At 49.3% G+C, this 15,491-nt stretch overlaps 1 protein-coding gene and 1 long non-coding RNA gene across 4 annotated transcripts in view; one reads left to right on the top strand and one right to left on the bottom strand.

The window, feature by feature from the left end:
* Positions 1–9,567, bottom strand: part of LOC144138162 (THAP domain-containing protein 11-like) — a 29,557-nt gene extending 19,990 nt beyond the window's left edge. For 2 of the 3 annotated variants that reach the window (XM_077670307.1, XM_077670305.1), the window contains exons 1-2: positions 9,288–9,567; positions 3,785–3,946 (exon numbers count right to left, since the gene is read on the bottom strand). In XM_077670307.1, the coding sequence (XP_077526433.1) occupies positions 3,785–3,946; positions 9,288–9,466 (341 nt within the window). In that variant the 5' untranslated portion in view covers positions 9,467–9,567. The remainder of the gene's footprint in view (positions 1–3,784; positions 3,947–9,287) is intronic. The other variant, XM_077670306.1, reaches the window with a different exon arrangement.
* Positions 9,568–13,025: 3,458 nt separating this feature from the next.
* On the top strand, positions 13,026–13,860 carry LOC144139208 (uncharacterized). The gene is made up of 3 exons (XR_013316102.1): positions 13,026–13,452; positions 13,552–13,630; positions 13,736–13,860. It is a non-coding gene; the product is annotated as an uncharacterized LOC144139208 (long non-coding RNA).
* The last annotated feature ends 1,631 nt before the right edge of the window (positions 13,861–15,491 follow it).

Genomic DNA, 15,491 nt, shown 5'->3' with positions numbered 1-15,491 from the left:
ATTTTTTCTGCATGCTTGAGCGTTTTTCACTGGTTCATCGCGCAGGGGGACCCATGTACCGGGATACGTATTTTTGTCCACGGCCCACGTTTCGGAGCCATGGTCACGGAAAAACGGAAGACTTTGGATTTAGAACAGCTTTGTGAACTTATGATGCACAAGAAGCGAGCCAATCTTGCAGATTATTTTTATGTTGAAGTGTCGTTATCGTAGCGGTGTGGCTTTGAATTTACCGTGCTGTGAGGAACAAATCGGTGAGGTACCACTTGTAGTGACTTTCAAAAGCTCTCAATCATGTGCGGAGTTTTCAGATACGCTTCAGATAGGCATACTTCATATTTCGAATTATCGATATATCGAACTATTTCGTGATCCCCTTGGAGTTCGATATATCCGTGTTCGACTGTATTCCTTAAAGGGACACTGAAGTGAATTTGTCAAGCTCCCGTTTTTGCTTGCACTGCGTAGACTGGCTCAAATTAGCACACTTTTCATCGTTTATCCGGTTGACAAATCGGTAATTATTTTACAAAGCGCGAAAGAAGAAAAACTACCATGCGCGGTTTGCGGCGGCCGCACCAACTAAGGCTGTGACGTTGAGAGGAGGGGCGCCGTGATTGGACGATGCCCAAGGTTAGCAATCAAACAAGTTTCGGTTTCGGTTTCGGTTCTGTAAAACATAACCAATGGCGTTGTTGGATGGGCATTCTCAATATCTCAGTAATCATCGTACCGCGCTTCTGCCATGTTGGCGGCTGTAAAATGCACAAGATAAGCCTCCCAGGACGGCTTGTAGTCGTAGCATTCACTAGCCGAGACCTACGCAGTGCATGAACGCCCTCCGCGTACCCGCAGACGCCCAAATGTCATGCGCTTTTCCCCCATATTTGGAGCTTGCCTCCCTCATGCCTGTATCGTAAAAAGCGTGTTCGCACCAGGCCAAGGGTCTGTTCATTCTGGCCTGTGCCCACTGCCTGCAAGCAGTCGGTGCTTATGGCAACAGCACGCCAACGAGAAGTCACTAGCGCGCCAGTGCCAGCCTGCGCGTGTTTTGTGAACTAGTTCGTGTAGACATGAACGTTGCGGCCCAAAAAAAGGTGAACTCAATATAGAAAACATCGGCGGAAAACATAAAAGTTAACTTACAAAAAAAAAAAAAAAGCACGTACCCGCGGGGATTCGAACTCGTGACTTGCAAAATACTTGCGGTGAACTACATAACGCCTCAGCCCACTCGGCCACGAAGCCGGATCCGCAGGCCTCCCTAATATAAGGTATATATTGCACAACCGGTTTACACTTTTATTTAGTTTTGGCATTTCAAGCAGCTTGGGTGACTATTTGTTGTACTGCGCTCGTGCAGTAAGCGTCGCCCGAGTTTCCACAGTAGCTCACGTCTAGCAATTGCATTTCGTAGACGGAAAAGCGTTCGCAGATGCGTAGTCGTGCTGCTGACCGCTGTTCTTGTTCGCCCAGCGCAAAAAAGTGCTTCCCGCGCCCTAGTTTTACGCTGCACGGTAAAAATATCAGTTGATTTTATTTATTTAGTACCTATATTAACTTCGCTGACTCTTCTCCAGCCTTCAAGAGGCCTTATATTTTCCTACTGGCATACCAGTCAGCGAAGCGTCGCATGTGCGCTTGTGCAGCGCCTGTGTGAAGCGACCTTGACTTGGAGCTAGATACAATGTACAAACAAACCAAGTAAAGAAAGGCACATTCTTCCATTCACAAACGTGTCCTGGCTTCGTTTCAACTAAGCGAACGAATTGCGACCAAGCAATTTTTTTTAACCTCCTTGATTGCGACGACCCGCCGGCGGCCGGCGGACGAAACGCTGGGCCGACTGACTCTGTCTGAAGGCCGGGGAGCCATGCAGTAGCGCAGCCAGCCAATTGCCACCTCATCCCCTCCTGACGTCACACGAAAACGCCACAGAAAATGGGCGAGCGTAAAGAGAGGAGGACAGCATTTTCGAATTAGTTTTTCTACTAAATAAAATCGCGTAAACGCGCCTAGAGTGGTCGAAACATGGCCTGGGGACTCCGGACTACAATTTGCGCTAGTAATCCCGCAATGTTTACATACCACTTCAGTGTCCCTTTAATAAAACTCTATAACACGTGAAGTACAAATAGTAGTAAAAATGGTGAACTTTTTTTTAGATAATGCAGAACTGAAAGAGAGGAACAGCAAACTTACAAGAAACACACACCACAGATCCGATCAAATGAGCAGGACTCTATCATTTCCACAAGGACAAAATACGTATTTTCAGTACACTGTCCTGTCCAGTACCATTTATTGCGACTCAAAGCCCCCAACAAGGACAACAGTAGAGTGGGCAGGAGTAGTATTTCGATCTAGCAACAGACACATTGTCACCTAGATGCGGCGACAGTTGATCACCTTTTGCTCACACACTACAGCTGCTCCCTCTTCTCGACAGGCATACCTCTCTGTACTCTTATGAAAACATAAATTAAGCCCGAATTCGGCTTCCCGAAAAACAACTTACGAGTACACACATCCAAAAAATTTTGGAAAATTACCTTAGAAATTCCCTAGCCTTTACAGAAAAAGATAAGATCCCACTACGAGGAGGAGGGGGGCTCTGTCTTTTGTTGATTCTTACTCCCCCCCCCATCACCAAAATGTCACTGCCAGAGTTTTGTTACCTTGGTCACTTGAGGTTTCCCTGGAGCTGTTTCTACCGTTTTACATCAAATTTTATCGCTTCAGTGTTGGCACGAATGTGCAAAACGTTTATTCATAAGTTCCATTTATTCCCCACCATGGGAGAGCGTATGCACCAGAAGCACCAGCGACAGTTGTGTCACACATTTTTTATTTCATTTCTTAACTTTGGACTGTGAATGGCATGTGCAAACAAAATGTGCTTAAATATACACACAGGAATAACTCTATTATATTTTTAATGACAAGGACAGAGCCTACTAACCATAATTTTCTGATGTTCCGATAGCCCAGTGTAGGGAATGAATGTGTTGCTAAATGTTCAGCTTGCTTTTAATTGGTTTGTATGCTTTTGATGCTCATGGGATTTAACACACAAAATTCCACACCTGGGCTTGAGGCGTGCCACAGTGGAGGGCTCGGGATTTATTTTGACCACCTGGGGATCGTAAAGTGTTGTAAAATCTCAATGTATCATATTATATATATATACAGAAAGAAATTCGGGCAGTCTACAACGCCAAAGAAGGCATAGGGGAATGGTTGGACTATATTCTTTTTACCGTTAGTGAAATTATATATTTTTTTCATATTAGTTGAAGCGAGAAAGAAAGAAAGAAAGAAAAACATGCGCCCAGAGTGGGGACCAAACCCACGTTCCTAACCATATATATATATATATATATTTGATTGAAGACACGCCGAGGCAACGCAGGAAATGAGGTGCGCCGTAGTGGAGGGCTCCGGATTAATTTTTACGCCTGCGGATCTTTGCCATGCGCTAAAATCTCGAACACACAGGCATTTTCGCTTTTCGCCTCCGTCAGATAAGCGGCCGCTGCGGCCGAGAACTGAACCCACGTCCTTGTGCTCAGCAGCAGAACGCCTCAGCCACTGAGCCACCACGGCGGTTCCCCCCTTGGAAATTGAAAACATTCCGCCTATGACTGTATCCATTCCTTTGACAGCAGGTGCTTCTTTTTACATAATTTACCTGAACCAACCGCCACTCTTCGGGTGACAATGACAACCGTTTCGGTCAACAATAACCTGGTGCAGCGATATGTGTCAAGTTTACTGAAGTTACCTTTGTGACCTGGCTTCGTCTGCAGGCTTCTTTTTGTATGCACTGGGGAAGATGGTGGGATAGTACGATGCATGGGTGCTGACATCACTCCTGCGGTTTCCCGCAAAATGCACACTGCAGATTCGAGTCGCCGCTGTTGGCTTCCATGCGCTGCCGTCTGGGCTGCAAAACACGAGAACACCTTAGAACAGTGGTTCTCAGCCATGGATGTGTCGGGGACCCGTTGTGGACTGGTGGGAGTGATGGGGGACCCCTTGCAGCGGAGGGGAGGGAGGGGGGGGGGGGGGGGGTACGTAGGTAAATTAACACAACTGGAGCGTGAAACAGGTGCCTTTTATTGCTACCAAAAACATCAAACAAACGTGCCACATCACTTCATTTTGGACAGTTCATCAATACGTGGCACAGTCGCGCTTAAACAAAAAAAAAAAAAGCGGGTGAGGGTTTTGCGGATCCTAGAAATGGCTTCGCGGACCCCCTAGGGTCCGCGGACCCCCATTTGAGAACCACTGCCTTAGAAGGATCAATCAATTCTCAAATTTCAAGGAGCAAAACTATTTTGTGAGAACGCACACCTTCTATGAACTGCGAAGAAATGCGTGCCATGGTTTGGAAGAGAAATACTACCAATGTTAAATAATGCCTCTATAAAAATGTGCTACGACCGAACTATAATCGTTCAGGAACGATTATAGTGCACCTGTGTGAAGGTGAAACAATATTACCTCGTGCATTTTTTAAAGTTTTGCCTGTGGCAGTGAAACAGCGCAACTACCAGCGCGCAAAACCAAACATCGTAGAAGGCTGATCCGAACAAAGAGCTGCAGGTGGCATTAATTAGAGCCCACCCTCACAAATGAAATGCACAAAGCAAATATGCATTCCTTTCTTGCCTCTCCTTCTGCACCTTTCAAGAAAGATGTCTGAACAATGCTGAAAATATTACGCTGTGGTTGTTTTTTCCTCCTCCTCACTCAAGTGAAAAGCGGAAGGCCCGAAAAATGGTGGCAGTTGAATTCTTTCTTACTACCAAGCGGCACAAAATGAAGATGGTATGTCCCTCTCCCTATAATGAACAGCAGCCTTTCATTCACTTTACACTAGCACGATGAATGAAAGCAGTGTGATCATGTTCTTACCCCTCACTCAAGACAATGGCATTTCATGTCAGCCATTATTAATAGGAGTAATGGAATTAGGGGAGACTGGAGCCCTAGCTGTTGTCACCCGTGACACAGGCAACATTTTTGAGACGAGCCTCTGTAATTTTTACAGTAGTATCAAAGTGATTTAAGAATAGACACGCCACACAGACTTTAGACAAACTAGGCATGTAGCACAGGGCCCTGCACATGGAGCCAAGGAGCATGAACATGACAATCCTGATTCGATAACGCGCTGCGGGTACCTTGCTTGTATGATACCTGTGCATTCTCCCTTCTTTTGTTATGAAGAAAAGCTTAGGACTAACCTATGTCACCAATTATTCATACACAATGTGTTACCAGTTTTAAAAAAACTTTTGCCAAAGGCCAAGTCACGATTTACCAAGCCCCATTATCCAACAGCATGTAAAAAAAAAGTGCAGTGTTGCGCATCTAGCCAAAAGCACAAACAATTTATTATGACAGCCTGTCAGAACAAAAAAAAAAAAAAGAGCAGCAACGGGGTGTCCTCACATAAATCCACCATTAACGAGTAAATTGAAAAGTTATTGAAGAGCGTGTAAAAGCATTCGAAACTCCCTAAACTGACGAAAAAAAAAGCCAAAACAAAAATTACTGCTCACGCTGATAAGTATAATTGCCGTTGCGCTAGCTGTTTTATTTGTTTATTTATCTATTTATTGTGCCTCGCTATTTTTATTTCGAACGCTTTTTGAACACCTCCAAGCAGATATCTTGATTATCGCCATGCAACATTAATTGCAGCTGTGAAGGTGCTTACTTGCGTACGACTAAAATCAAATTCACACCACTGTGTGCTGCATTTCTTCGTTTATTCGTCATTGTATCCGTGCGCTGTAACCCCTTTAATTACCGACACAATATTTACTTTCGGCCTAAATTTCCGGCTTTGATCGGAATATGCGCTTCAGGAATAATAAAAAAAGAGCCATATACGTAACAAATGCAAGTGCCGTAATGTACAATTTACCAATGGCAGTATCGCTCAGAAAAAGAATTTACGCAGACGGAACACTTGCTTGAGAACCCCTGAACAATCATAAACAACTATTTGCCTTCTACACATGCGCCACAAAGATTCAAGCAACTTGATTGGTAGCCGCAAACCGATTTTTGAAAACAGTGTCGGTGATGCGCGAAGGTCTGCAAAATTTCGTAGAGAGCCCCTGGGTGCATACACTGGGCATCCGCGATTTACCAGGATCCTGGACGGTCCCCGGGCAGTCCGAGGACTGCGTCCGGACCGGAAGTCCCATAGGAATACATGGGAAAATCAAGCGCCGGATTGCGTCTCGGGCAGTCCGCGGAAAATCCGGGACTGATAATTGAGGAGGCCCAATGGCGTTCCCCTAATAGCATCCTTGACAAACACGCACCAGGGTTGCCCCCAAAACCGGCACGGTGCACGGTGCGCACCGGCACGGTGCATTGATCGAGGGCAAACTGACTGACTGACTTTATTGAAGTAAAGATGGAGGAAAGGGGAAGGGGAGAAAAGGATGAAAGAATCATAGGTGGAACCCTTTGTCCAGGGCTCCAGTGGCTTCTGCTCCCGTCTTCGCCCGACTGATTAGGTCCCTTTGGATCTCGGAGCTGGCGAGGGCCCTCGCGGCTGGCGAGGGCGGCCTCCCATGATTCGCGGGAAGTCAGTGGCGGGTTCTTTTGGTGTTCGGCCCCTGCCCAGAGGTGTGAGCAGGCCCACGTGGCATGGAAGAGGGTAGCAGTCTCTCCGCATAGCCTGCAGTCTTCTGTGTAGTCAGGGTGCCGTTGTTGGAAAATTTTCGCCCAGCGAGATTTATGTATGAAGGTGTTCGTTTGAATCTTACGTAGCATCTGGGCTTCACTTGCTGTTAGTTCGCGATGCGGGATTGGATATGTAGCCCGCTCTTTTCTGGTATTTTGTAGGTATTCCCAGTACGTAGTGGTGCTTGGGTATCGTAAGGCATCAGTCACAGGGGGGTGGTGAGTGAAGTCGCACGCTCGCCTCGTTACCCGGCAGTCCCTCGTGTCCGGGGGTCCACGTAATGTTGTGAACTTTCTCGAGGGATTCTGGAAGCACCTTTCTAAGTGCAAGTGGTATTCTTCCTGCCGCTAGCATTCGCACAGCCACTTGCGAATCGGTGATGATGTTGAGGCTGCGGCCATTTCGTTCTCCCCAGCGAATCGCGAGAAGGAGGGCTCCGGTCTCCGCGTGCTTTGTGGTGGTGTTTCGCATGGTGATGCAGTCTATGATGTCCCCTTCACGGGTGGTCACCACTAATGCCGCCGTTTCTTCGTCATACTTCGCTGCATCGACGTACACCATTATCGTGATGTTCGAATTTTTTTTGCAGGAAATTGACCCTGGCCTTTGTTCTTTCTACGTGGATATTAGGATGCATGTTTTTTGGAAGGGGCAGCGCTTTCATGTGGGATCGTTGTGCAGGGTTTAGGTCTGTTTCCTGCTCTTGGCGTCTGCGATCAGGTGGATCGCCTACTTGCCATAGGATCGCCCTCCCCGTGCGGGACTTTTCTAGTCGTATTTGTTGTGCTTGAAGGGTGGCGTGTTTTATCTCTTCTATGGTGTTCGTGAGCCTCGTGCCTGGGTAAGGTGTATGAACGAGTTGTGGCCAACCGACTCACCAATTACATGGAGGACAACGATATTTTCCCGAACAGCATGATCGGCTTCAGACGACATCTCTCAACGCAAGATGCCTTCCTTTTACTCAAAAAAGAAGTACTGGACAAAAAAGTCCCTGGGGAAAACCTGGTACTAGCCCTCGATTTAAAGGGGGCTTTTGATAATGTTACCCACCGAGCCATACTAGATTTTCTGACCAAAATAGGCTGTGGCGAAAGAATCTACAATTACGTCGTGGCCTTCCTTGAAAAGAGGACAGCGACGATCGGCCTGGGGGAATACGAACAGATCCGTTCCGGCAGGGAAACGTCGGTACCCCACAGGGATCTATCATATCCCCCCTCTTATTCAACGTCTCCATGATTAAAATTGCCAAACAACTACAGGCACTCCAAAATGTTGGACACGTAATCTACGCAGACGACATTACACTATGGGAAAACCGAGGCTCCCTACAAGAAAAGGCGCAAAATCTTCAAAATGCAGTGAATTGGATATCGAAGCTTGCTTTGGAGAATGGCCTAAAATGCGCTCCAGAAAAGTCGAAATTCCTACGAATTCACTGCACCACAGAAATGTCCAAAAACACTCCAGTACAACTATATATAGGAACAGCGCCCATACCAGAGTGGAGGCAAATAAGAATACTTGGGATGCACCTACAAGGAAATGCTCGAGCGGACACCACCATAACGCAACTGCGCACTAAATCTTCCCAACTGGCACGCATAATAAAGCGGCTAACAAACAACCGGAACGGAATGAGGGAAGAAGACACCGTCCGAATAGTACAAGCAATGATTATCCCTCGTATCGGCTACAGTCTACCATTTCAAAATCTCACAAAGTCGGACGAAGAGCACATCAACGCCATAATCCGCACAGCGTTCAAAGCTGCCCTCAACCTACCCCAGTTCACCTCCAATGAGAAGGACAAACTGAGCGGTTCTACCCTAGCGCCATCTCTTAGGCTGTGAAAGCAACTCATCAAAACGTTCACAAGTGGCTAAAAAGCAGCGTAATATGACACAGCGCCACAACAAAGTGCTATTTATTGAAATCTAATGATTATATGTACACGCAAGCCATATCCTTCACACATGCGCGACAACGCACTTCACCGCTTCCACTAAACAGCTGCCTACAAGCACTACAAGCTTCTTCTCATCTTCGTTCTGAGAGCCATAACACGAGTGCCTGTTATGTTCCGCCCTTCCGCCACAGCAAAGCATGTAGGTCTCCGTGGTCTAGGCAGTAACTGTTCGTGTAATTCAATCGAACGAAACGAATGCAAAGCTCCAATTGGCTGGCCATGCATTCAGCCTTCTTTGCAGTACACGAAGTTCGCGTCCTCATTATTAATATCCGGCCCTTATTAACGCCCGTTATGAGACCGTCGCATCGCTGTCTGATTAATTCGCAAGAAATTCATGCTTGTCAGCAACAATATACAGCCCGTTCCGCCTTGGATTGCACTCCGTCGCACCATCAACTCTCACGGTGCGCGATGGGGGCAACGAAAAACTGCCCCGCGACGGTGCGCCCCAGTTTATCGAGGACAGATGGTGCGCACCGGTGCGGTTTATCGAGGATGAACAGTGAAACAATCTCACTGTTGTCCGAACACAGCGCGCCCAGCGTGAAAAAAGCACGTTGTAAACAAACAAATGTGATGAATCGAGGTTTTGCTCACTTGACTCTCCGCACAGCAGTTGTCCACGCCTGCCGCCGCTCCTTCTCGTACCACTTGCCCGGAAAGCGATAGAACTTGACAGGCGGCTCACGGCCCTTGGTGTTTGCTTGAGTGTTAGGGCACCCAACCACACAACAATAACGAGTGCTCCAAGGAGACTTCGGAACTGCTGCTGCCATTGTGCCACTGCAGCTGCGGGCGCGGGGCCGCGCTCGCTCAAAAAACGTGCCGCCAGCTGTGGGCGAGACGGCTAACTGCCCACTCACAACTTCCGTTTTCCGCCGCTACGGCTAAGGAATGTCGCTAGTGTGGCGCGGCAAACTGCAGGTTCCGGTCCTTTTTTTGACCGAGTTTGGAAGCCGCTGATCTGGTAGGATTGAATTAATTAGTTGCGCTAAGGAAGAGCCTAATTCTGCCCAGCAGCGCTTGTCAAGTTCTGTTGGAAAACCGTCTGGACCAGGCGCTGATCCGGCTTTCATTTCTAGTAAAGCTCGGAACAGCTGTTAGGAGCGTATGTTTTCTGGAATTTGAGGTAGGGAATTTGAAGCAGAGCATATATAGTTGTGCTACCATGTTTTGCTCATATACCCCGAGAGAATCTGCTGCAAACACCTCAGAAAAAATAAATAGTCGATGGGTCTGTGCACGCTGTTATCTGGGCAGCGCGCACACTCTATAATGTTTGTAGTTGCACGCGCCGCCAAAAAACTGAATTTCTAAAGTACCGTTGAATTTCTAAACTACCCTTTACAGGGCGGCGGGAGCGCGCGTCTGGCGAGCCGATAGGCCTTGGTGATCTCTTTAAAGCTGGTGATTCGGTCTCTTGTGCTGACCCACAAGTAATCACCGCTCGACCCGGCGCGATCCGTTATATAGTTCGCGCGCGCGGGCGTGTGCGGTTTCGTTACGGTTTGCGTCGCTGTCCGACACTTCCCCTCCGTGTGCCGAAAACCACTTGATTCTCCTCCTTTCCAGGTGTCTCGGCGTCTCGATTAAAATCTTCGTCGCAGCAGCAGAGACCCTGCCTCGGGAAAAGTTCCTGATTGCCTGCCGCGAGTCGCTGAGGACATCATGAGGCAGCCCGGGTCTTTGATGGCCAGTGCGGCCGGTCACCTCTTCGGCCTCTTCGGGTGTACTGCTCGTCGTGCTGGCCGCCGCTCTGATGCTCCTCCCGGCATCGATGACAACCACGGCGAAACCTCTTCTGCTCGCTTATTCGGCAGCATCCACGTAACGGGCGCCCGCGTCGCCGGCGTGCAGGTCCGCCAGCGCCTTGGACCTCGCCTTGCGTCTGCCTTCATTGTGTTCGGGGTGCACGTTACGCGGGATCGTGTCCACGCGAATTTTGCTCCTGATCTCGTACGGGACGGGAGTCTTGGCGCCTTGTTGTTCGTGATATCGGATTTCCAGCTTCTCCAGGATTCTCCTACCGGGCTTGGTCATAGAGAGCCTCTCCAGCTGGGCAATCCTCTGGGCCTCGGCGATTTCGTCGAGGGTAGTTCACTCTATCGAGGGTGTTGTGGATGCCCAGGGTGTACAACCTCTCCGTGCTGGTGGATTCGGGAACCCCGATGGCCGTCTTGTATGCCCTTCGGATGACTACTTTGAGCTTGTTCTTTTCATCCCTCTTCCATTTGTGGAATGCGGCCACGTATGTGATGTGGCTGAGGACGAAAGAGTGCACGGGCCTCGTGAGGTTCACCTTGCAAAGTCTTCTCGGTCTTTCGACACTCTTCTCATTAGTCTGATGGCGCTGGCCGCCTTGCCGACGACACGTGTCACTAATTTCCCGTTACCTCCGTGCTCGTTAATAAGAGTTCCCAGAATACGGATGTCTGCGACTCTGGGTATGACGGTACCGTCTTTGGTGTAGACGGAGATTTCCTCGCGGTCGCTTGTCTTTTCGGTGCGAAGACCTTCCTTGGGCCTGTACAGCAGTAGCACGGACTTACTCGGTGAGCATCTGAGGCCGGTGCCCTCGAGGCTTTCCTTGACTGTCCGTACCGCCCGCTGAAGCGCCTCTTCTACTCGACCGTCGCTGCCGCCCTCGACCCACAGCATGATGTCGTCGGCATATATGGTGTGCCCGACGTGCTCCACCTCTGCGAGTCTACTGGCGACCTCGATCATGACCAGGTTGATTAGGAGCGGCAAGGTGATCCGACCCTTGAGGGGTGCCTCGGCTGCCGTTCTCATTGGCTTCCGTTGCGAGATCCCCCGCAACTATTTCTGCCGTTCGGCCCGTGAGAAAGCTCCTTATGTACTCGTGTGTCCGCTTGCCCATATGTTCAGCTTAGAGACTTGGCTTAGGATCGCCGAGTGGTTGACGTTGTCGAAGGCCCCCTGTAGGTCCAGGCCCATGACGGCCCTTGAGTCTCGGGTGTCCCTGTCGACAATGAGGTGTTTCTGTTGTACCATGGCGTCCTGCGTGCACAAGTGCTGCCGGAATCCGATCATACTCTCGGGGTACAGGTCGTTGTCTTCGATATATTCTTGCCAGCGCGCTAGTAGGACGCGCTCCATTACCTTGCCCACGCAGGATGTGAGCGATATTGGACGGAGGTTGTCCGTGTTCGGCAGCTTGCCAGGCTTGGGTATCAGGATCATCTTAGAATGTTTCACTCCTTCGGCACGACTCCCGACCTCCAGCACTCGTTGAAGTATTTCGTGAGGGCCACAATCGAAGGGTCATCGAGGTTCTTGAGTGCTCTGTTCGGCACGTGGTCGGGGCCCGGTCCCGATCTGCTGTCAAGCTCTTGCAAAGCCGTCCGCACATCCTCGACGTCGATGTCTCTGTCCAACCTGTCGTTCGGGCTTCCAAAGCAATCTCTGTGGGTGACTTTCTGCGTGGAGGGGATGTATTTCTCCAGAAGTCTCTTCTTCACCACATCCTCGCCTCTTTCCTTGATTTCCGCGTGTATGATCTTTGCAAGTCTATCCCTCTGATGAGACTTGGTCTTCGTTTCATCCAGTAGGTTCCGGAACAGGTTCCAGGTCCTGCCATTGTGGAGTTGGCCGTCACCGGCGTTGAAGAGCTCGTTCCATTTATGGTTGTTTAGCGCGTGGCAGTGCTCCTCAATCTTGCGATTCAGACCGGCGATCTTCTTCCGCAGCCCTCTGTTGAGCCTTTGCTTCTTCCATCGCTCTTGTAGAGATCGCTTCGCCTCGATTAGGTGGGCTAGCCTGCTGTCCATGCTGTCGACTTGAACATCCGTCTCGATTTCTCTCGTGGCCGTCTTGACGTCCCTGGCAACGCTTTTCATCCAGGCGTCTATGTCTTGGATGTGTTCGTCTTCGTCTGCGGCCCCGTTTCTTTTCCTTCTGAAGGCTTCCCAGTCCGCCCATGTGTGCTTTCGTGCCTGAGGTGCGCTGGCTCTACTCAGTCGCACTGTGGTTCCCACAATCATGCCCAGCCGAAAAAAACCATTGGCCGACCAATTGGTCCAATTGGCCACCCAATGGGTCCAAATGGAATCCCAATGGGGCCAAATGGAAACCCAATGGGGCCAATTGGAGCTATTGGAGCGATCCGAATTGGGCCCATTGGCTCGATTAGGATGGCCAGTTGGCCCAATTGGACCCATTGGCTCCAACCATAAAGTTAATACTACTGACTGCTCCAACATGATGTACCGATTGGGGAGCCATTTTGGATAGTATTTGGATAGTATTCAATTACGACAACCATTTGCTGAAATTTAGTTATCTCTCTCACCCTTAATTTGAAACCTTCAGAATTGTTCAAAACTTCAACCTTTACAAATGTATATTTATGAGGCAATTAATTTTGATATTACAATCAGCGATTCAAGATAAAGTTCTCAAAAAAACAACAAGCAAACACTAAAGAAAACTTTCCGACACGAGTAGCAAAATTGTTTTGAAATAAAACCACGATCCAATCCAATCGAATCCAATCCATAGACGTACAGTGGATAAGTGGTATTCAACGTGGTGCTGGCGGTGTATACGTAGTGTAGGCGTGTTGGTCGGTTGCACACGCAGTCTTCTCTGACTGTGCATTACATTGGAAATGTAAAGTGGTCTGCAAGAGTGTGAGAAGTGGCGACGATGATGTCGCACACCCAAAGCAGTGTGTTTCAAGATGCATCTTTACGCTGAACGCCGCTAAGCCTCGCACCGAAGGAAGAGTGCCTCTGTTTATGTGAGTAACATAGCTGGTTCAGTTTTCCTTGCCATTTTCACTCCTCATAGCGTGAGCGGTATTATTAAGAATTAATTTGTCTGCCTAAATGTATTTCAGGGCTGTTCATGTTACGATTGACGGGTTCACGACGTCGCCACGCAACGGAGTTCGCCATGCATGGGACGTTGTTGAAGAGGTGAGCTCACGCCACTCAACATTTCAGTGCCTTGTTGTTTTAATGCGCGAAACTGCGGTTCGCGCATTAAACCCATTGTTCTCTTTTGCCACTCACTTTGTGAAGGTCCAGCCAGCCTGCGGCGAGCGGAGCACGGCATGGACAATGGCCTGTGGAAAATTGCTTAAAGGACGAACTAGTCTGCATGCTGTGTATACAAACAGAGAAATAAAGATATTCATCCATTCCAAGAGTTCTATTTGTGATACAGGTAACCAACGCACTGCAGCGGCAGCTCAGATGGAGTGGCTGCAGCAATGGGATAGAACCAACTAAAAGTGCAACAAGTTGGCGGCCAATGGGAAGACCTATTGGCGGTCCAATTGGTCGGCCAATAGGTCATCCAACATTATTGGCCGACCAATTGGCTGACCAAATGGCCGACCCATTGGAATTCCAATTGGTCGGCCAATGGTTTTTTTCGGCTGGGTGTGATCACTTCCAAGGTCTAGTCCGGGGTTCTTCCACTCTACGTCCTTCGCCACAATGTTTTTGACAAAGGTGAGGTCGGGGGTGGTGTCTCTGGACACCGAAGTGCCCGTTCTCGTCGGGCTGGCAGGATTCGTGACGAGGACGTCCCATTGTCGAGCGCATCATGCGCCAGGTTTCTGCCTTTGGCGTTGCTCTTGACGTAACCCCAGGACTGGTCCATGGCGTTGAAATCGCCGCAGGCCAGTAGCTTGGAGCAGCCTGCCTGTGCACTCGCCTTGTGTAGGATCGCCCTGAAGCGCTGCCTGCGTTTACTTGGGTTGCTGTAAACGTCGAGGATATAAATGCTTTCCTTTCTTTTCTTGCCTACCACCACTTCCGCAAAAACGTGATCAATTGTAACGTTCGGGAGATTAAGTTCCAGCAATGTGTGCACCTTCCTGGCCATGACACATAGTCCACGGCTGTTGTCGTCGGTAGACCATAGCGCTCTGTAGCCATGTAGGGGGCGATGCACTGCTAAAGTTTCTTGGAGTAGAATTATGTCTGGTTTCCGGTCGCTGTTCTCGATGTGTTTCAGTAGAACTGCCCACTTCCTGTCCGGGCCGCGGCAATTCCACTGCGAAATGACTATTGTTGTTTCTGGGGCAATGAATGGTCTGTCGCCATAGGCGTGCGCAGAGTTCTCGATTAGGGGGGGGGGCAAAGTCTTACCGCTGCGCCCCCCCCCCTTTCCAGCAACTCCCGACCTCTTCCCACTGAAGGCCTAGCGGCCTGAACACAGTGCAAAGAGGGATGGTTATCAAATTTTTATTTCAAGGCGATGGAATTGCAACACATACAACATATTTCTGAGCAGAAATTTTTACTTTCATGTGTTAGATCGGCAAGGCATGGGGCAACTTTGGCGCCCCCCTTCAGATTATTAGGGGGGGCGGCCGCCCCCCCTGCCCCCCCTGTGCGCACGCCTATGTCTGTCGCGGTAGTGCCGCCCGGCAACGCCGTGCGTGGGTCCTGTTTTTGTGATAAGGCCTCGGCTTAGAGTGTGTTGGATGGCTCCCTCGATCTTCAAGAACCGTTCGTGGTTTATTCTGCTTCTTTCATCGATGGCCCACTTGAGCGAGTCGATAATTTTTTCATCATTGATTCGAACATTCGCTCCATCCTCTTTTCCAACTTGCTCAACCTGACTTCTATGCGAGTTTCGTTCCTGCTAATTTCTTTGGTGCCACGTTTTTTCGTGATCCTCTTCTTTAGTGCCGGTTCTTTGAGTTCCTCGGCATCGTTGGCAGTTTCCATTGGCTGCCCTTTAGGCAGAGACTCAGATATGTCGGTCGAAGGGCCCGGGGCGGTGTCGTTGCCCCTAGCCTCCGCCAGACATTGTAGGCTCTTC

This window comes from Haemaphysalis longicornis, unplaced genomic scaffold, assembly GCF_048455015.1.
Source record: "Haemaphysalis longicornis isolate Haplotype H1 unplaced genomic scaffold, Haemaphysalis longicornis Haplotype H1 scaffold_5, whole genome shotgun sequence".
NCBI classification, from domain to species: Eukaryota; Metazoa; Arthropoda; class Arachnida; order Ixodida; family Ixodidae; genus Haemaphysalis; species Haemaphysalis longicornis.
The sequence above is the reverse complement of the archived record's forward strand: the minus strand, read 5'-3'. Positions and strand labels throughout refer to the sequence as shown.